Here is a 21,748-nt window from a genome sequence, read left to right on the forward strand (position 1 = left end):
AGTAATAACTATTTTCTCTTTCTCTCTCTCAACTCTATCTTTTCCTCCAATGAGAGTGCGACACGAGCTCCCTAGAAACTGGTGGTTTCTCCCCAATGGCGATTTCATGATTTCTTAGTGCATTGGGTCAAGAGTAGACCTGGTTTCAACCAGGTCTATGATTTTTGCTCTTTTTCTTCATTGATTACGTTGCCATGTCAGCATTTTACCTATGTGGCAAGTCATTTAATGAGGATAGAAATCATCATCAATGCACCATTGGGACTGCCCTTAGTAGATATTTGGAGTACAATTTGTTGGATCCCAAGATTCTTAGTACTGAAGACTGAAACTCTAATGGTTTTTTTTCTTTTCTTTTTGAAATGCAGTATAGGTATAGCGCTGAATTTTGGCCAGCCAGCTGTAGTGAATGAAATAGTGGAGCCGAACACATATGTACTGAGTACTAGGATGGCCACTTGCGGCTTTGGCCCTGTTCGCTTGTTGGTTTCAACTAGTCCAAATCAGCTAATCAACAGTGTTTTTCTCTCACATAAAATCAACACTGGCCAGCCCAAATCAGCCCAGAAACCAACCAATGAACATGCCGCTTGTTAAGTTTCTTTCGTAGAGTTTATTTTCTATCCCATCCGAATACTTGGACACCTACGTAGAATATTAAATATAGATTAAAAAACAACTAATTATATAGGTTACGACTAATTTACGAGACGAATCTTTTAAGTCTATTTAGGGCATGATTTGACACTATAATGCTACAGTGCACATATGTTAATGACGAATTAATTAGATTTAATAAATTCGTCTCGTAAATTATTGTCGAATTCTATAATTTATTTTTTCATTAGTATCGAACACCCTATGTAACACACCACGTGACCCCTTAACAACTTTAGAGCTTGGATTTTAAAAGGCCTGAGCTGCGCACGTCCATTCGACCCACGTGCCAACATTACACTGACAGTAACGGAATAATCTGTTCAAGTGGTTGCGAAAGAAAAAAAATTATGTGAAAATGAAACCGAGCCGAAGTGGAAGAGAATGGGGAGACAGCGCAGCCACAGATGGTTTGTACGTTTGTTTAGTTGATAAGTCATGACTAAAAATATTATTGGCTGATTTATTATAAAAAAAATATTATTTGTTGATTGAAAAATACGAGCCAAATGAACAGGACAAGAATCAATCACAAAACGATTTTCATAAATAAAATAACCTATAAAAGGACTTTTCTATATAGAGAAAAATAAGAATTTGATTAAAAAAATAGAGAGATCAACTGGGCAGGCGGCGACGGCGACGTGTGGGTGGTGGCGGCTGGTCCCAAGCTCGGGGCGGGCGCGACGCGCGAGCACCGCACCGATGCCGATGCTCCTCCCACCCCCCCAGCCCTCCTCACCCAACTACTACCCTTCATCCCCTCTCCGCCCTCCTTTGGTCCTCCCCCATCCACTCCGCTCGCAGCACGCTCCCCGGCCTTCCCCTTGCCCCGCGATGTCGTCGTCGCCGCCGCCGCCCGACGACGACGACGGGGCGCAGGAGGTGGGCGCTGGCGCGGACGGCAGCGATGGGAGGTCGCTGGGCTACGGCGAGGCGGAGTACTGGGACGCGCGGTACGTGGAGGAGGGCGGCGCGCCGTACGACTGGTACCAGCGCTACGACGCGCTTCGTCCTTTCGTCCGCCGCTTCGCGCCGCCGGCGTCCCGGATCCTCATGGTCGGCTGCGGCTCCGCGCGTACGCAACACCCCCCCAACCTGCTCCCTTCTTCTACTCTGTCTCTACCCATCATACTGTCAGCACCGGTAATAGCGGACGAGCAGAGTTACCGTTGCGGCGTTGCTTCGCTTTCTTCTACTTCCTCGATGTTCCCAAAAGTAGAAAGCCCAGGTCAAATTTCCTTCTTCCTCTTTTGTTCATAATAGTAAGTAGCTGGGAATGGACGCATTTGCACTTGCACCGGTAGAATAGAACAGAAGCCAAGCCGCTGTTTGGGTTAGCCACGCGATAGTTTCTGCCAAAGTGTGTCCATCCGTGGTGATTTGGTTGCGCTTCTTTTTTATCTTTGCTTAGTTACATATAGTATCATCATGGCAACGGGACAGGGTCTTCCTCGCGCTGTCGCGCTACTTCTTTTCTGCCAAGTCATTTTCTTGGTCAGTCCACGTGTTGGGCATAGTGCTTCATCTGTTGTTTACTCTGAATAGAATCCTGCTGCTGCTGTGGGTTGCTCTACGGACTACAGCTAGGCCACTTGTGAAGTGAAGCAGTACTGAAATGGCATGCTCTTGTTATTGATGTTACTCGTCTACAAGCAGCAGCAGTGTTTCTTTGTTTTTCCTTATGTTGAACGTAGAGTCACATATCTCTGGAACCAGCACTTGGCTGTATGATTTATTTTCCTCCGTTGAGGATTTTTTTTTTTTGAAACGGTCGGCAGGAGCTCTGCCGAACTTGTATTGATATAGAAGGAAAAAATAACAGAGATGTATAATCGATTGTCTCAATCAACTGTGATCAGGCTAGTTCTGCAGCACGACAAGTTTGTTTTTGTTCTTGCCAGGAAAACCTCCATACGTTCATAATCTTTGGAGGTGTTTCTTCTTTTCCTTAATCACATTATCCATCCTAACTGACTAATTCAATTCCCTTCTCTGACTCTGCTGTCTGTAGTCATGTCGGAGGATATGGTCAATGACGGCTATGTGGAGATAGTGAACATTGACATCTCTTCAGTTGTGATTGAGATGATGAGAAAGAAATACTTCAATGTTCCGCAGCTGCAATGTATCCTTTGTCTGTTATCATTTCCATTTGTTCGGAGCTGCAATCGACCTTCCATTGATACCCTTATGACCTGCAGACTTGCGCATGGATGTTAGAGATATGAGTATGTTTCCTGACGAATCGTTTGATTGTGCAATTGATAAAGGTGTGTGATCCTGCTATGATGTTCTGTTTGTGGCCATTACGGACATGCATTTGTAATTTCAGTTACTTAACTTTGTAAAATTCTTAGGTACTCTGGACTCATTGATGGTAAGTAGGTAACATAAGTCGCCGTGTCCTTTTGCTTATTTCTGAACCTCTTCAACAATGCTGTCTTGCTGCTTTCATAGTGTGGTGTGGATGCTCCTCTCAGTGCAGCGCAGATGATTCTGGAAGTGGACAGGTTTTTTAGTGTCTAGCTGCCTCTCTGAAGTATCACTCTGCAGTGTCATCTGCGCCAAGATATCTCATAAATTTCAACAGCCCCGCAGCCTTATCAGTTATTTACTTTTTATTGCAGGCTTCTTAAACCAGGAGGAGTCTTTATTTTGGTAAGCACTGTGTACATTTGCTCCGAAAGTAGTGCTGTTGAGGACGATTTGGGCCTCAGTTCTAGATTATTTCTCCATTCCTCTTCTTAGTCATGGACCTATGGGCCTTAGTCACTACACAGCCCATCAACAGTAATTAAAATGTTGAAACCCTGATATATGTTTTGATCCATTTTCGTGTCTGGACTTGTAGATAACATATGGTGATCCATCGGTACGAGTGCCCCATTTGAATCAATCAGCATGCGACTGGAAAATTGTACTTTACATTCTACGTATGTATAAAACTTTAGTTTGAGTTTTTATCCCTTGCTTTGGAGACATATGTGTTGTCTAACTGACAGTAAATTTTGTATATCATGGTATGTTTCCTTTTCCTTTTGTATTGTGGTACAACCGTACAATGCTTAGGAGAAGGCTTCAACACTTGTTTTTCACGTATAATGCAATTGAAGTGAGAACTGAGTTTTCTCTTTTTTTTTCTCATGAATGTTGCCTGTTCCGTTACATAAAGTTACTAATATGTGTAATTTATTTCATTTAATTCTGGAGTACTGCAAGAGTTCTACTAATAGAAGAACATTGCCTATTTTCTTTCTTTCTTTATTTTATCTATGAAGATGCTCGGACCAAAGTAGTAGATTGTGATTCCTGTATCAGCCATACACTTTTGTTCCCCCATGTAATATTCTTCAGAAGAATGACATCTTTTAGTAGAATTAGTGTTCCATACTACCCCACATAGTGGTACAGAAAGAGGATAAATAATGGTATGATAAAATGAAAACAGATAGCTGTGTAAATCCCTGCTGAGTAAAAAAAATGAACACCTTTATGCTGGCTTCATCATTGCTGTTTTAATGTATTGCAGCAAGACCTGGATTCACTGAAGAGATAAGGAGGCGTGTATTGGATCCTGTTCCACTGACAGAGAGGGGTAGACTCCCTGATGGATTTGTTCCAGAGGATCCTGACTCCCATTATGTCTATGTCTGCAAAAAGATGCAAGGATTAACAGGGACAAGTTCCCCAACTGTTAACCACATAGAGAGTCAAGGGGAAGAATAAAATGTAGGCTGATTCACCCCCAGAAGATTTGTGGATTGTTATGATTTATATACAAGATCAGATGACGCGATGTTGCCACCATTGTTATGGCCATCCAAATGTAGAAGCATGCCATTGCATGCATGTATATTTAACTGATCTTGTAATCCAATGTATTGTGCAACAGGTGTCTTCTTTAGCATTCTTTTCTGTATCATCTTGGAAAGCACAACGGAATTGTTTGGTACACTCGAGGAAGATAATATTTTTTATTGGAAGAAAGGAATTGGTGTGGAGCTGGAAATTCTTTGTTTCTGCAAGATTTGCTTGCACTGATGCACGATTGAGATTTCTGAGACTTGGCCATTCCGCCATGATGCTATTTAATATTTTCAACTCATGGAAGCGATGTTACATTATTTCCTCGAGGTTCCAGTACATAAGTATCGTCGTCTAACATTCTCTGTCATATTTTTTTTTATCGTCTTATAAATTGGTATCCCTCTGCCCTAAAATAGTTCAACTTTAGAGTTGTATTAAGTCAAACTAATTTGAATTTGACTAAATTTATGACTTCAAATTAGTATCACCAGGTATACCATGAAATATATTTTCATAATCTACTTATTTAGTGTTATAAATATTGTTATTGTTCATTATAAAGTTAGTCAACTTAAGATAGCTTGACTCAGAATGATATTAGGAGTTAATTTATTTTACTTTTGGACAGACGAAGTATCTGCAATTGCACATTGAAGCAGCGCTTTTTTAGCACATTGTTTTTAGAGTTCAAGGGTGGCCCCCGGCCTTTATATTGCAAAGACCAAACCGTTTAGCGCCTTACAAAATCTCAGAGTTCAGAATTCCACCTGAGCACATAAAGCCTCAACAGGCAAAACAGAAAGCACAAGAAGCACAAGAACAACAAGTGTAACTACTGGCATCAGACACTACATTCCCCAGGCTTCCGCAAGGCTCGAAAAGTTAATCCAGTTCCTTTCACGCACCATCTTCTCCGGGTCATCCCCATTTGCCAGCAGGGCTTTAGCTTCATCAGGTAAAGCACTGTTCTTGATATAAGACACGTTCCCATTGGTCATTCACCTGACTCAACCAGGTAGTCGGTGAGGTCTTGTAGCGAAGCTTTTCAGCTTGTCCAGGTGATCCAGAAATTCTGGGACTTTCTCCTTCGGACATAGAGAACTCCAATTGTGCAACATAGCTGTTACCTTCAGTACCAGCACTCGCACATCGACCCAGAGTATTCCTTGAAAACACATGCTATTTCTTAGTTTCCACAGCCCCCATAGGGCAGCAGCACAAAAAATATTCTCCACTACAAATTTCCTATTGCTAATCCACATAGTTAGACACAAAGTTTGTACCAACTTGCTTATTTAAGATTTCAGAAAGAATGGACCAAAGTTGCTTTGCTACTACGCAGTCAAAATATAAATGATTGATAGTTTCAGCCTCTAAACAAAACAAACAAGGAGAATCCTTGATCTTCTTCCTAATACTCAAATTATCCCTAGTCAGAACTTTATTCTTCGACAATAAAAGATTTGTTTGATTCCATCTTCATTCGTGTACAGAATTCTCTCTAGGAGTATATGACTATATAATTGCCTTTTGCAGACCTGCAGTTACATGATCTGCAAGGTGCGTATGCTTCTATCTCTAACTTTGATTCCCTTTCGCTTTCTTTCTCTCTCGTACTGGATCAAATGGATACATGTTGTTGTAGTGCTGCCGGTGCACTCTCTGTACTTCATAATGCTAAGCCGACTCGCATGTTTTGCAGTCAGGGAGCGTTTTGCCTGCAAGGAAATTCTGGACAAGCACGAGCGCTCGCTTTGGCTGGTAGCTGGGCACCTCGTGGCCGGCTCCCCTCACGGTGACCAGGCTGAGGCTGCCCTTCTCCTTGCCCTTGTACTCCACCACGTATCCACCCACCTCTCCGGCGCCCTGAAAAGTTCAGTTAGTTCATACTACCATAACATTGAAATGATCACCACAAAATGCAAAAGAAAAAAACAGATATTATTCAGACTAAAAAATGTTTGCATCGCCCTTATGTTTGCTTTGATATTTCAGTGAAGCGAACAGGGGAGGGAAGTGTTGAGTAGAGCACCTGAGTGCTGCTGAACCATGCCCTCCATTTTGCAGCAACAGGGAGCTGGAGCTGGTTGACGGAGTACCTGCTGGAAGTGACCGGCACTCTCCCATCGGTGTCTCCACTGCAAAAAAAATCACAGTGACATCGTGCAGAATGCTACTACTAGTACGTTTCGATTTCCACTTGCTGCATCAGTGGAGCTGAAAGAGATGCTGTGCTGGCGTACCTGTACACCCAGACCCTGACGTCGTTCTTGAGGAGCTCCGTGAGAATAGGCAGCACGGTCGTGGCGCTGTCAGTCCAGCGTCTCAAGACATCACTGAAAACAGATTGAACAGCTTTGTTTCAAAAAAAGAAAAACTTTGGCAAGATATAATACTAATATGAAACCATGTTCATCTGTTGCAGACGATAACTGCCGCTTCACATGGGCCCAATCAATTGTCGCAGCACGCAGCATGGGCTGGAACAAGTGGATCAATCATCACAGATTACTTCCAAGATGCGCAAGCAATTCCGGTAGATCCATCCATGCATGTTTTTTTTTTCTGGGTCCGATATGTGGAGTGTACTGCTCCATGCATATATTTAAATTTGAGAACTGTATGTAATATAATCCCAAATCATGGAGATCTACCGGTATATATAATCCCAAATAATGCTGGTATATATTCGTCATGTGCGTTGGATCACGGCATGAATCATGGGTGCATGAAAACTATGCAGGCAGTGCTATCAGATCTTGGACTCCGACTACCTACCTCAAATGCTATAGAACCCACTTGACAGGTGCGTGTAATGGAATCATATATAGAGTCAAATCAGGAACCCTAAATTAAACTATTGCCATGCATTCCCAGAATTCTCATTTGTTACCTTGGGAAAACAAATCCTAGAAAACAAAACTAAGGGCCTGTTTGGATGGAGGAGCTTAGTCCATGTTTTGGATGCCAAATTGAAGGCCTAAACATGAAGTAATCATGATCTGACAAAAATTAATAGAGGCTAATTGATAGTAGAACTCATTAGAACAAAAAAGGAAAAAATTTATTTAGTCCATGTTTAGCCTATTATCTATCGAAGGACAAACTTTAGTCCGGTTTCCAAACAGACCCTGAGATCCCTCGGAAGCAGGGATGTAGCCATGTAGGGTTGCGTCCCCATTGGTTTGGAAGCTGGAGCAGCACGCAATTTCTGCACGCTTGCCCAACTCACTGAAACAAGCTGTGCAGTTGGTGAAAGTTCGAAAGCTTTGTTTGAGCGTGCAACCACCTACTGCCTCTTTTGCGTTGTTCCTGTGCTAAACCTACAGTTCACGGATGCGTATATATTACATATTTACACACACGCGCGCGCAATAGCGCCCATTAATCCTTTATCATACTGTTACGGACGAGCGAGATCCGAGGGAATTATTCAGGGCAGATGCACGAGAGCACTTTCTATTCTCCGTGCATGTGCTGAACCTAATCCTATTATATATGTTATTATGAATAATTTTGCCGTAATCCAGCTCGAACGACCCTAGCATGAACTGTAATGAACGGAATCAGTGTGGATTTCGTATGCCGTAAGCCAGGGCGAATTTGTCTGAATGATTGTGCTTGACTGCTGCCGGTGTTGTGCAGTGCAGCAGCTTGCTAATCATCTATCATCAGTAGACTGGCGACCGGTGAAGCAAGCATGGAAAAATATCTGCAGCCACGAAAGCCAATCATGCCCCGGGCCTATGTGAACATGACTACATGAGTGCACCGGTGGCCGGCCGGACCACTTGGATGCTTGCGCTGTATTTCAACCAAATCATGTGCAAAACTATACAGAAATGCATATACATGCTCCGTCTGAAATATGGTGAAATTCGTGAGTTCCAAATTAAACAGGCCAATTTTTAAAATTTTTGGGAGCAGTGGTACGGACGGATGGGTGTACCTGCAGGCGGACCAGGGGTGGTCGAGGCGGGTGACGTTGGCGTGGAGCGCCTTCTGCACGTCCGGGTCGTTGAGGTAGGCGTTCACGTAATAATCCGAGCACGGATCAAAGTTGTCCATCTGCAGCAACATTTATATATTTATTTATGTCACATTATTCTTAGCTGATGATATTAGCTAGCGATGAAATCGGCGGCGAGCTGAGGTAAGACGCACCGAGGGGGTGATCGGCGGCGAGACGAGGTCGGCGGACTGACAGTTGGGCGCGTAGATGTTGTAGATGTCGATGTCCTCCAGGGCCTCGCCGGCCTCCGACGTCGCCTCGTCGCACTTGTCGGAGCCCGCGGCGGTGGCGCTGAAGTTGCAGTACCTGTCGATGGCGTCGGCCGTCGCGTCGGAGATGAGCGCGTGCGTCCAGAAGAAGTCGTACATGCCCTTGCTGTCCGTCCAGTCGTTGATCACCGCGTTCCCGATCTTCGCCCGGCACGACACGAAACCTCAATTAGTTGGCCGGGTCGTAACATCATTATTGGCTGCACGGCCCGGCCGGGTCACGTACGTTACACGCACATACCATGATGCCCTTGAGGTTGATGGGCGACGACGACGGCTTGCCGGTGGCGTGGCGGAGGATGGCGTGGGCGAGCTGCGGGACGTAGTGGCCGGCGTAGCTCTCGCCGGCGAGGTAGAAGCCGCGGCCCTTGTACTCGGGGAACTTTTCCATCCAGTTGAGCAGGAACTGGAGCGCGTCCTCGGCCGTCTTGTTGTCGCCGAACCGGCCGTAGTCCGCCGTCGTGTTGGAGTAGGAGAAGCCCACGCCGGCGGGGCTCTCCAGGAACAGCACGTTCGCTGCGTTGTTCCACGCGTACGGGTTGCGGTACAGCGTCTTGCCGTCGCTCTTCACCCGGAAAGGGCCCAGCTCCTCCATGGCGCCGTACCCCAGCGACGAGCACCCGGGGCCTGTCCGTCCGTGTCCGTCCATGGCGGGAATGGATCAACGTCCAACACGTGAGAAGAGAAGCAACCGGTACGTGACCGCAATCAAGTCAACCCAGCTACCTAGTGACTACTGATTAGTGTCTAGTGAGCAAGCAAGCCATACCTCCGTTGAGCCAGAGGAGGAGTGGCTTGGCCGCCGACGCCGACCCGCCGCCGACGGCCTCGGCGAGGTAGTAGAAGAGCGCGCGCCCGGCCGCGGCGTCCACCGTCACGTACCCGGCGTACTGCTCGAAGTCCACGCCCGACGGCTGGCCGGGCAGCTTGTCCACGTGGTCGTCCTCCTTGCACCCCACGGGCGGCGACGCCGCGTGCCGGGCCGCTCTGTCCGTCGCCGACGCGACCGCCAGCGACGCCGACTCGGCCGGCCGCGGCGACCCGCGCAGGCGCGCCAGGTAGTCGCCCTGCCGCAGCCGCGCCGCCTTGGCCGTGGCGCCGGGGAGCAGCGGCAGCGCGAGGCAGAGCACTACCAAGAGCGGCAGCGCGGTGGCGGTGGTGGTGGTCCTCATGGTGCGTGCTCTGTCCGGTGGTTACGGTGCTGGGCGAGCACGAGCACGAGCACGTCGGACCGGAGGGCGTCCGGTATATATAGGCATGGACATGGATGGGCTGCCACTGCGAGCTGGATTCTTTTCTCTCTCTTTCAGTCTCTGAAGGAGAAGGATGGATTCGCTGAATTCGATGTGCAGCAGTGGGGCGGATGACAGGCAGGAATTGGTGGCAGGAAGGATTCTCCATTTCAATCAAGAGGATCACCCACTAAGCCATGCATGGTTGTGCATGAATGCTCGGTCCCAATGGCCAATGCAAATGCTTCTGTTGCTGTCCATTGCCCATTGCTCTGTTCTTACTCGGGAAGGGGAAACTGCCGTGAAGATCCTATCAATATTCTATACGAAGTACTCCCTCCATTCCAAATTACTCGGGAAAGCTTTTGCCAGGTACATAGATATACAATTGTGTCCAATGATATATTTGGGAGGGCTCCTCTTTTTTTTTTTCACCGAAAAAGGGATGCAAACAACTACTCCTACTAAACCGTTTGGTAGGGCTCCTCCAAAGAGCCGGAGCCGAAAAGAAGCCCTACAAACGAGGCCTAAATATGGAGTGAAAACTACGTATTAGGAATACAAAAACGTCTTATAATTTGGAATAGATGGAGTCTAGTATTTTAGGATAAATAAATTATAGTAAATCTCCTATCTTATTTTCTATAACTATAACTTTTACTCCCTCCGTCTCAAAATAGAAGTCGTTATGGGATGCGTGTCGGTCAAATTTTCTCAACTTTGACTAAGTTTATAGAAAATGCATGCATTATTTATATCTTCAAATAAGTTTATTATGAAAGTATATTCAACGATCTATCTAATGATAATAATTATATATTATAAATATTAATATTTTTTATATATATTTGGTCAAAGTTATAAAGTCTTTGACTTCTCGAGAAGTGAGAATGACATCTATTTTGGAACAGAGGGAGTAAGAGATATTCTAAAAACAGCCTCCTGTTTCTAAATAAAAGGAGATAACCCTTCTCCCCTGTCCCTAAAATATAGGAGACAAGTTTTAGATAACCTACTACAATAGTGATCTCTTATATCTTAAATTGATTTCAAGGTACTCTTCTAAAACAACTTGACAAGAGATCGGGTGGAGTTGCTCTAACCCTCCTAATCAGGTTGTTTTAGTATTCTATTAGGTCAAACTTTTTTTAGCTTGGACCATTTTTCAATCTAATTATTTGAAAAGTTAAGTTATTTAGATTCGAAACACAAGGTTGATATTACTATATTCATCATGAAAATACTTTCTCAATATATGTTTTCACTATTCAAGATGGTATATTCTAACAAAACTTGCAATCAAGAGGATCACTCACTAGGGTAGGCACCGAATGGCCAATGCAAATGGTTCCGTTACTGTCCAGTGTCCATTACTACTCTGTTCTTACATGGGAAAGGAAGCCGCCAGCATCTCCATTCGGTATTCTATCCGGTCTTCTATACCTAAAAAGTACTAAATCCGTTCCAAATTATAGTTTATTTGACTTTTTTACCTCAAGTTTGACCACTCGTATTATTCAAAAAATTATACAAAATATCACTTCTTTTGTTGCGGTTTGCTTTATTAACAAAAATTCTTCAAGAATGACTTAAATTTGACTATATTGGCATAAATTTTTTGAATAAGACAAGTGGTCAAACTTGAGATAAAAAAGTCAAACGAACTATAATTTGGAACGGATAGAGTAGTATTTTAGGAGATGAAGTATGAGATTTCCCATCTCATCTTCTGTCCCTATAAGTTTTAAGAGATGTCTTAAAAACATCCTCCTTTTTCCTAATAAACGAGACAACCTCCTCTTCTCTATCCCTAAAGAAATATAGGAGACAGGTTTTAGGTAATCTGCTAAAACAATGAGCTCTTCTCGTAGTCAGGATGTAAGTCGTCTTAGTATTCTATTGGGTCAAACTTTTTTAGCTTGGACCATTCAATATAAATATATGAAAAGTTAAGTTATTTATATTCGCAACACACGGTTGCTATACTATATTGATCATATTTTCACAATATATGTTTTCACTATTCAAAATGGTACTATATTCTAACAAAAATTGCAAATCAAATTGTCGCATTGGAGACTATGCCAATGTCATAAACGACCTGCGTTTGGAACCAGAGGTAATAGTATTACCGGTCTCTTTGCTACAAAGCTGTCAAGGATTTGGATTTGGTCAGAGAAATAAAGGTGATGAACGGATAATTCTTCTGTCACATTCTACTGCTTTGATAACTTGATAAAGACATGGCCAATTCCAAGTTACTAGTTGGGTTAGGAATGAAAACCTTTTCTTGTTGTTTCGTCAGCAGAAGTAGACTTTCTCTTGGCACGCTAACACTATGATATGACCTTGATGAGTATTGGAAGTGTGAAGGAAACGGCATCAGCATATCTAAACTTAACCTTGAAGGCTCAACTAACTTTGGGAAAATGCTTCCTGGTTCCACACAGTGTCTAATCGATCGGACACAAAAACAAAAGGAAATCAAAATACGATCGAGGGCCGCAAAATTCTCACATGTTTGCATGTGAAATACGTGGCGTGATGCGATCGACAGAGAGAAACCGTGCACTTTGTCATGGCTACGGGTTAATTTCAACATTACATATGGACAGGTTTCTGTCAAAATTATTGCTATGTGCGTACTTGAGATGAGTAGATGACAATGAATCAATGATGTATTGATGTCCCGTTCAATAGTTAAAGCAGTGAGTTGAATCATAATCATCTAGAAGTTGATCCCTTCAAGATAGATAAAAGATCAGACGCGGTGTGTACACCACCCACAAGTCCTGAGGGCTGAGGAATACACCTCAGCCTCAGGCATCGAGGATTTTTCCCTCTCTATTCTCTTTTTTATTTTGTGCCTTTGTAATACAGGAGCGGTAGAATAACTTATTCTGTAGTCACTTTGAGTTACGATAATTACTATGTTAATTTACGAGATTATAATAATGGCGTTGACGTTTCTTCCGGTGATAGGCGAATATGCTCGTCAATAATGATGTATTTGTGGTGATTTCGTCAACTTTAAGATCTGCCACATAGATCTTTTGGGTATCTTTATAGTAATATTTATTTACGTGTGTGCGTTCGTAATAGCAAGTGTATATGTGTGTTTATGGCAATCCGATCCGTGTGCAATTTGAAAATAAAAGTAACACGAGGACCGGGGAGGAAGTGGACAGTACCTTTTGGCCTCTCTATTCTGGCGGTGCTCCAGCTTTGTTATCCAAAATCTGGTTAGACAAGTACACAATTACGTACTAGTAATTACCACGTGATTGAGAGCTAAGCTTGGTCAGCTTTTTATTATATTATTAGAGCCTTCCACTATAGAAAATGGCCACCACACTAGTAGAGAACAGACCTTTGATCCTCGGTCAAAATGGGTTCTAGTCCCAGAATTTTTTGGTCCCGAGACTAGAAATACCTTTAGTCCCGGTTGGAGGCTCCAACCGGGACTAAAGGTCCCTGCCCAACGGCTACTGCGCCAGACAGAGGTGGCAGGGACCTTTAGTCCCGGTTGGAGCCACCAACCGGGACTAAAGGTATACTTTTACTCCCGGTTGGTGGCTACAACCGGGAGTAAAGGTCTACTCCCGGGCCGTGGCTGCGCCCGGGGTTGGAAAGTTACCTTTAGTCCCGGTTGGATCCACCAACCGGGACTAAATGTTCTCCCTTTATAAATCGGCCGTCTCCTCCTTCCTCCCTGAGCCCGAGCTCAGCACATTTTGAAGCTCACTACAGTAGTGTTCTTGCTTCCTCCCTCCCTCCATTGTTCCTCCATCCATTCTTCGATTCCTCCGTCGATTCTTCAGTTGTAAAGGTTACCAATCTCATACTCTCATTTTTCACCATTTTCTTATGCCATTTTGTTCACTATATATATTTATGGTTCTTTATTATGGTTTTTTTCATTTGTAAGTAATTTGAGCTCAAAATCACTTCAAGCTTGCATATTTACATGAAAGAAGGTTAAAGTATATATAAATATAAACTTAGAAAATAGTTAGAAAATTATAGCAAATCCGTACTAGTTAAACTTGCGGACCGTGTTCAGCTCGGCGAGCATGTTCTCTGCCGAGCGGTAACGGACATCAAGGAGGAGCTTTGATTCTACGAGGGAGAGCGACAACGGTCGTAGAAGACCGTGTTCCCTTCCTCGTAGAATCGGAGCTCTTCCTTAACCAAGTACGGTGCCGTCCGGTGGAGAAATGCTCGCCGAGATGATCACTTAAGCAAGGTCAACTAGTACGGATGGTTATTTATTCACATGTCCCGATATCATCGCAGTAGTCTGTCAATCACCGTACCTAAATGTAGTATATATAAATAAAAACTTAGAAAATAGTTAGAAAATTATAGAAAATCCGTACTAGTTGAACTAGCGGACCATGTTCATTTCGGCGAGCATGTTCTCTGCCGAGCGGTAACGGACGTCAAGGAGGAGCTTTGATTCTACGAGGGAGAGCGGCAACGGTCATGGAAGACCGTGTTCCCTTCCTCGTAGAATTGGAGCTCTTCCGTGGCCAAGTACGGTGCCGTCCGGTGGAGAAATGCTCGCCGAGATGATCACGTAAGCAAGGTCAACTAGTACGGATGGTTATTTATTCACACGTCCCGATATCGTCGCAGTAGTCTGTTATGTGTGTACACTCCTATTCTTCTGTTAATTTGCGGAAATATCATGTGAATTACTTACCTGCCACAGTAAAAGACGAGAACACAATGACCATTAAAAATATCATTGTTTAGAGATCTAGATAATTTTATAGTTTGTTAATTTTATTTGTTTATAAAAGGAGAAATTTATAGTGTATTAAAAAATGAGTATAGAGAGTAGATGGCAATTGCTTCCGGGTCCTCGGCCTCTCATAGGTTTCCAAAGCGACTTAGGCCGGGCCTTCCTCTCATTCCATGTGGCAAGTGTCGTGATGAGATGAAAATTGTGATGAAGTACCGAGTGAAGAAGGAGGGTCCCAACAAGAATCGTATCTTCTACAAGTGTCCAGATCACAATGTGAGTTATTTTATCGTATTTAATGATTATGGTTAGTTTATACCTGTTTTCATGATGGTTGTGATTAAAGTTCTAATTTTTTGTTTTAATTTCAGTGGGATGGCAGTGGACGATGTTCAGGCTTCTACTGGGAGGAAGAGTATATTGAACTCGTGCAAAAATATCTTGCACAACAGGCAGATACGGCGGCTAATGAGGCAGTGATCTAGCCGAAGAAGCCCAAAGATGTTGCACAATCGGGGGATCTGTCTATTTTAGTTGAGATTGGTCGTGAAATCCTTGTGCTCCTGAAATATATTTTAGCTTTAGTTCTTTTAGTGGTAGTTGGGATTGTCTACATTGTAGCGATGCTTTCATAAATTTATATCTTTTGTGGTGGCACGCATGTTGTATAAATAATTAATTATGATCTAGGTTTTAATATGATATTTATATCATGTAATACAGATGAGCCGTCATTGGATGTATAATGCTGATCGCCGCTCCCAAGAGTTCATTGACGATGTGCATTCTTTGTTACGTGCGGCCGAGGCAAACAAACGCGACGGTTTCATGTGCTGCCCATGTGCCATATGTAAGAATACGGTAGAATATCCTTGCTCAAGGACTCTTCATTCACACTTGTTCAAGTCGGGTTTCATGCCAAACTATATTTGTTGGATAAAGCACGAAGAAACCGGTGTTGTAATGGAAGAAGGTGAAGAAGAACAATGGGACGACAATGATATTATTCCTGATGGTGCGTGCTTCAATGATACTGCAATGGGAGAAGCTGAAGAAGAGGTAGCCGCAGAAGATGAGCTGGCTGATGATCTTTGTCAGGTCATTCGTGACGCACAAAGAGAATGTGAAAGTGAAAAGGAGAAGATCAAGTTCGAGCGGATGCTAGAAGATCACAAGAAATTATTGTACCCAACTTGTGATGCAGGGCAGAAAAAGTTGGGAACCACACTAGAATTGCTGCAATGGAAGACAAAGAATGGTGTATCTGACAAGAAATTTGGAGAGTTACTAAAAATCCAAAAGAAGATGCTTCCGAAGTACAATAAATTGCCCGTCACTACCTACGAAGCAAAACAAGTTATCTGTCCTATGGGGTTAGAAATAGAGAAGATACATGCATGTCCTAATGACTGCATCCTGTACCGTGGCAAAGAGTACGAGAAATTGAATGCATGACCGGTATGCCATGCGTCGCGGTATAAGATCAGGCGAGATGACCCTGGTGATGTTGAGGGCGAACGTCCGCGTAAGAAAATCCCTGCCAAGGTTATGTGGTATGCTCCTACAATACCATGCTTAAAACATCTGTTCAGAAACAAAGAACATGCAAAATTGTTACGATGGCACAAAGAAGACCGTAAGGTAGACAATATATTGAGACACCCTGCTGATGGGTCCCAGTGGAGAGCAATCGACAGAGAATTCTCGGAGTTTGCAAATGACGCAAGAAACTTAAGGTTTGCTTTAAGTACAGATAGTATCAATCCTTTTGGAGAGCAGAACAGTAGTCATAGCACTTGGCCTGTTACTCTAAGTATCTACAACATTCCTCCTTGGTTATGCATGAAGCGGAAGTTCATTATGATGCATGTGCTTATCCAAGGCCCGAAGCAACCTAGCAATGACATCGATGTGTACCTGAGACCACTTATTGATGAACTTCTCATTTTGTGGAATAAAGAAGGTGTGCGTGTGTGGGATGAGTACAAACAGGAACACTTTGATCTGCGAGCATTGTTGTTCGTAACAATCAATGATTGGCATGCTCTAAGTAATCTTTCAAGATAGTCAAACAAGGGATATAATGCATGCACACACTGCTTCGGTGATATTAGAGGTGTATTCTTGAAAAAATGTCAAAAGGTCGTGTACCTTGGCCATCGTCGATTTCTTTCTGCAAATCACCCCGTAAGAAAGAAAGGCAAGCATTTTAAAGGAAAGACAGACCACCTGACTAAGCCTCGCAACTAAACCGGTGAGGATATACTCGATATGGTGAATGATATGAAAGTCATCTTTGGAAAAGGACATGGAAGCCAACCTATTCCGAAAGACGCTAACGGTCACGCACCCATGTGGAAGAAGTCCATATTTTGGGACCTACCTTATTGGCAAGTCCTAGAGGTCCGTAGCTCGATCGACGTGATGCACCTGACGAAGAATCTTTGTGTGAACCTGCTAGGCTTTATGGGTGTGTATGGAAAGCCTAAGGACACATTTGAAGCACGACAGGACCTACGTTGTTTGAGAGAAAGAGACAACCTGCATCCAGAGAAGACAGATGATGGACGTCATTACTTACGTCCTGCTAGCTACACTCTAAGCAAAGAGGAGAAGGAAATCATGTTTGAATGCTTAAACAACATCAAGGTACCATCTGGATTCTCCACGAATATAAAGGGTATTATAAATGTGCCAGAGAAGAAATTCTGTAACTTAAAGTCCCATGACTATCACGTTCTCATGACGCAATTACTTCTAGTTGCATTAAGAGGAATTCTACCTCCAAATGTACGTCTAGCCACCGTGAAGCTATGTGCATTCCTCAATGCAATTTCTCAGAAGGCAATTGATCCAACTGATCTAGCTAAACTACAGAATGATGTGGTTCAATGTCTCGTCAGCTTTGAGTTGGTGTTCCCTCCTTCCTTCTTTGATATTATGACACACCTCCTAGTTCACCTAGTCAAGGAGATTTTCACTCTCGGTCCTGTGTTCCTACACAACATGTTCCCCTTAGAGAGATTCATGGGAGTCCTAAAGAAATATGTTCACAACCGTGCTCGCCCAGAAGGAAGCATCGCCAAGGGCTATGAAACAGAAGAGGTCATTGAGTTCTGTGTTGACTTTATTCCCGACCTTGACTCGATTGGTGTTCCTGAATCGAGACATGAGGAGAGACTAAGCGGAAAGGGGACACTAGGGAGGAAAACATATATTGGTACGGATGATGATTATTTCAATAAAGCGCACTACACAGTTCTACAGAACTCCTCTTTGGTAGATTCGTATATTGAGACACACAAGGATCTCTTACGATCTGAGTTTCTAGGGAAGACTGAAGCTTGGATTACGTATAAGCACATGGAAACTTTCGGCGGTTGGTTGCGAAAAAAATGTCAAGGTGATGAGAGCATCCATGAGCAACTGTATTTATTGGCTATGAAACCATCATGGCATATCGTCACATACAAAGGGTACAAGATAAATGGGAATATATTCTACACAGTAGCCCAAGATAAAAGGAGTACCAACCAAAACAATGGTGTCCGCATAGATGCCACAGACCCGAATGAGAATAAGCAGACATATTATGGACGCATAGATGAAATATGGGAACTAGAATATGCACCTACTTTAAAGATCCCATTGTTCAAGTGCCAATGGGTCAAGGTGACCGGAGGCGGGGTAACAGTAGACAACGAGTATGGAATGACAATAGTAGACCTTAGTAATATTGGGTACAAAGACGAACCATTCGTCCTTGCCAAGGATGTGAATCAGGTATTCTATGTCAATGATATGTCTACCAAACCAAAAAGAGGGAAAAACGATAATGACTCAACCAAATAGCCAAAGCGCCACATAGTTCTTTCAGAGAAAAGAGTCATCATGGGAATTGAGGACAAGTCGGACATGTCAGAAGAATATGAAAAGAATGACCGAATTCCGCCCTTCAAAGTGAACAAAGACCCTAGCATCTTGGTAAATGATGAGGACACTCTATGGTTACGAAGCGATCATAACCAAGGGACATACGTAAAGAAAAAGTTCACTGCTGTGCCCACTTGATGATATAGTGATTTAATATAGTGTGTGTTTGAGATATTATGTAATAATTATGAATTCAGATGTTTATTATGTCATGTTTCAAATTAAATCAATGTTTGATTTGGTGAGATTTCTCTCTTAAAAAGGTAAATTAGGATACTGAGTGATGAAAAATTAAAATATTAACGTTGGGCTGATCAATGTTTCAAATTCATATTTTTAACAAAATAATTTTATGCCTTTTATTTAATTTACTATGTATTTAATAAAAACTATTGCATTTCTATTGTATTTAACAAGACTATTGCTTAAAACAGGCGGGAAACGAAACTGCAGGCCACCTTTACTCCCGGGTGGAAGCCCACCCGGGAGTAAAGGTGGGCTGCAGTTTCGTGGCCCGCCAAAAAAATCCTTTACTCCCGGTGCGTGTTACCAACCGGGAGTAAAGGTATACCTTTACTCCCGGTTGGTAACACGCACCGGGAGTAAAGGTACCTTTATTCCTGGTTGGTAATACGCACCAGGAGTAAAGGGTTTTTACTCCCGGTTGGTGGCTGGCACCGGGAGTAATTCTCTCTGACATATAACCTCCAGCGCCTGGCGCAGATCGATCCGCTCGTCTTCTTCCTCGTCGAACACCGCCGCCCTCTTCTTCCTCGCGCCGCGTCCGTTCGCCTTCCGTGACACCGGCGCCGCCCTCTTCTTCCTCGTGCGGCCTCCACCGCGTGCGCCCGTGCCCCTCCACCGCGCCCTCCTCCGCGCCCGAGGCCCTCCATCGCGCCCGTGGCCCCACTGCACCCGAGGCCCTCCACTGCCGAGCTTGAGGTGATATGTTCGTCGATCTCTTTGTACATTCGCCCGAGCCCTCCACTGCCGAGTTATAGATCACATCGAAAACTACAACTTTGGTGTAAGCCATGTCAACACTCGAGGTCGATTGAAAATTCCAAATTTTGAATCACAAAATCTAGGAACTGAAAATGAATATTTGGAACTCTAAATGATTTTAAATAAAAAACCTGATCAGCTGTGATTATTGGGCTGTGGCTGCAGCTGTTTCTAGTTCTGCCTACAGTAGAGCGAGGCCAAAGAGAGAAAGATGGAGTTGTCAAGCTCACATCTCAAAACCATATCTTAACGCAAGTTTTGAATATTTGGATATTATATGGATAAATTAGCAAGTTTAGAGTATCAAAAACTGCATTTTATGGTACTAAAATACATTTTAAGATCATTGGGACCTGAACTCATGACAAGTTTAATTAAGGACCACCAATGAAATTACTTTAGAAATTAATTAGATCGATGTATATCCATGGCTTGTATAATAAACACGCTATATATTATTTGGAAACCATTGTCGTTGTCACTAAAGCTGAAAATGATCCAGCCCATCAACCACCATATATTCATCACTATATGATATGCCATTATTCCAAGATGCAGTTTCAATAGAAGAATTTTTTCTATCTTCATAGATCAATGTTTGTTAACGAAATTTTATCCAAATATATTCATGTAGGGTCTTTTTTTTGAAGGATTTGTTGTAGGATATATAATGGTCAAATAGAAACTCAATTTTGATACCCAATTTGTAAACTAAACGTTTTTTAGTTTATAAAAAATATCACATGTAATGATGTAAGCAGTTTTGGTTGGACTTGCATGCATGGCTACAGACAAATGAAGGAAAACTTCAATGTTTCTTCATTTGTGAACTTTGAATATATAGATATAATATATTAATGTTGCTAAAGTAATATGAGCATTACATATTTTTTCTGGGAAGACTATCTTCAAACTTTATATCATAGCATCAGAGATCGCCTGTAGAAGAAGAAAATAAATTCTTATCATTTCAGAAATAGTAATGGTTATATTAGCAATAAGACACATATACTTACATTTCATAATGACTTATACTTACATTATTAACATAGAATTTTCTCATATGATGAATGACTACATGGTTCACATGGTACATAGGATCACAACATCACGCACCGACACCGCCCCGGCCCACCTCACGTCGTCGTCGTCGTCAGCACGCCGGCCCGCCTCACGTCGTCGTCGTCAGCACGCGCGCCGACACGTATATATACGTCATTTGTATTCATATGCATGTATATATACGTCGCGGAGCACCGCCGCCCTCGTTCGTCCATGCGTTTCTATGTATACGGCGGAGCACCGCCGCCCTCGTTCACCCATGTGTACAGACATATATACGACGGAGTGGAGCACCGCCACTCTTATCACACCGCCCTTTCTCGTGGCCTAGTTGATCAACATTCGTATTATCATTATCGTTAATGCTAAACAATCACACCAGGGCGAACCGCGCTGTTGATGTCATCGACGTGGTTCGCCCTAGTCACCAACGCAATTTGCCCTCGGCCATTTATGTATAGCCCTAATTCGCCCTAGTACCGACGTAGTTCGTCCTAGTGTGGTGAATTGCGTCCGTGACCGAGGGGCAAGATTTAATAATGCATATTGTTCGTAGATTTTACGCATGTAAGCAAAGATTTGACGTACTATATATTGGTTTTGTTTTTTGAAGCTAGATGGCCGACCCGAGAAACATGGATGAGGAGGAGTTGATGATGAATTTGATCAACACTGGCACTCAAGTTGCCGGCGATGATGGTGCTAAAAATAACGTGCAAGAGGATGCAGATGACGGGAGTCAGTACTTAGCTCTTGAACAAAATGAGCAACAATATATTGGCCAAGTATATATTTTTTATTATTAGCTATATATATTATCATATGTCTTATGTGTGCTCATGACATTAAAAATAATGTTTATATTTTGTAACCCTCTGGATCGACATCAACAACTACAACGAAGAGTAAAAATGTTCGAGGTCCCAAAAAGCTATTGGAGGGCCGCTTCATCATCTCGGAGTTCAATGTGGATACAGGAGAACCGGGGGGGGGGGGGGGGCGAATAAAATGAAATTTGTGC

At 43.2% G+C, this 21,748-nt stretch overlaps 2 protein-coding genes across 3 annotated transcripts; one reads left to right on the top strand and one right to left on the bottom strand.

The window, feature by feature from the left end:
• The first annotated feature begins 1,362 nt into the window (after positions 1 to 1,362).
• Positions 1,363 to 4,413, top strand: LOC136547379 (uncharacterized). Its single transcript, XM_066539335.1, has 8 exons — positions 1,363 to 1,735; positions 2,672 to 2,785; positions 2,862 to 2,930; positions 3,018 to 3,037; positions 3,118 to 3,170; positions 3,288 to 3,318; positions 3,512 to 3,593; positions 4,190 to 4,413. The coding sequence occupies exons 1-8, from the start codon at positions 1,363 to 1,365 to the stop codon at positions 4,384 to 4,386; spliced, it is 939 nt and encodes a 312-aa protein (XP_066395432.1). The 3' UTR covers positions 4,387 to 4,413.
• A 1,356-nt stretch (positions 4,414 to 5,769) lies between these two features.
• Positions 5,770 to 10,075, bottom strand: LOC136542714 (serine carboxypeptidase II-3-like). 2 transcript variants are annotated; one of them, XM_066535276.1, is made up of 7 exons: positions 9,518 to 10,075; positions 8,990 to 9,375; positions 8,632 to 8,889; positions 8,417 to 8,535; positions 6,654 to 6,803; positions 6,500 to 6,605; positions 5,770 to 6,333 (listed from the first exon to the last, which is right to left on the bottom strand). In XM_066535276.1, exons 1-7 carry the CDS (start codon positions 9,918 to 9,920, stop codon positions 6,145 to 6,147), a joined length of 1,611 nt encoding a protein of 536 aa, XP_066391373.1. In that variant the 5' UTR covers positions 9,921 to 10,075; the 3' UTR covers positions 5,770 to 6,144. The 2 variants fall into 2 exon arrangements, with proteins under 2 accessions (XP_066391373.1, XP_066391372.1); XM_066535275.1 differs by having other exon boundaries at positions 5,772 to 6,333; positions 6,711 to 6,803; positions 9,518 to 9,946.
• Between the last annotated feature and the right edge of the window lie 11,673 nt (positions 10,076 to 21,748).

Source organism: Miscanthus floridulus, chromosome 3 (assembly GCF_019320115.1).
Source record: "Miscanthus floridulus cultivar M001 chromosome 3, ASM1932011v1, whole genome shotgun sequence".
NCBI lineage: Eukaryota > Viridiplantae > Streptophyta > Magnoliopsida > Poales > Poaceae > Miscanthus > Miscanthus floridulus.

Excerpts from the sequence above, each read along its gene's own strand:
- LOC136547379 (XM_066539335.1), top strand. The coding sequence starts at position 1,363 with ATGCCGATGCTCCTCCCACCCCCCCAGCCCTCCTCACCCAACTACTAC. Across the intron at positions 1,736-2,671 it reads GGTCGGCTGCGGCTCCGCGC|TCATGTCGGAGGATATGGTC; the intron begins GTACGCAACACC and ends TGCTGTCTGTAG. Across the intron at positions 3,038-3,117 it reads GTACTCTGGACTCATTGATG|TGTGGTGTGGATGCTCCTCT; the intron begins GTAAGTAGGTAA and ends CTGCTTTCATAG.
- LOC136542714 (XM_066535276.1), bottom strand. The coding sequence starts at position 9,920 with ATGAGGACCACCACCACCGCCACCGCGCTGCCGCTCTTGGTAGTGCTC. Across the intron at positions 8,890-8,989 it reads TCAACCTCAAGGGCATCATG|ATCGGGAACGCGGTGATCAA; the intron begins GTATGTGCGTGT and ends TGCCGGGCGAAG. Across the intron at positions 6,334-6,499 it reads CATGGTTCAGCAGCACTCAG|GGCGCCGGAGAGGTGGGTGG; the intron begins GTGCTCTACTCA and ends TGAACTTTTCAG.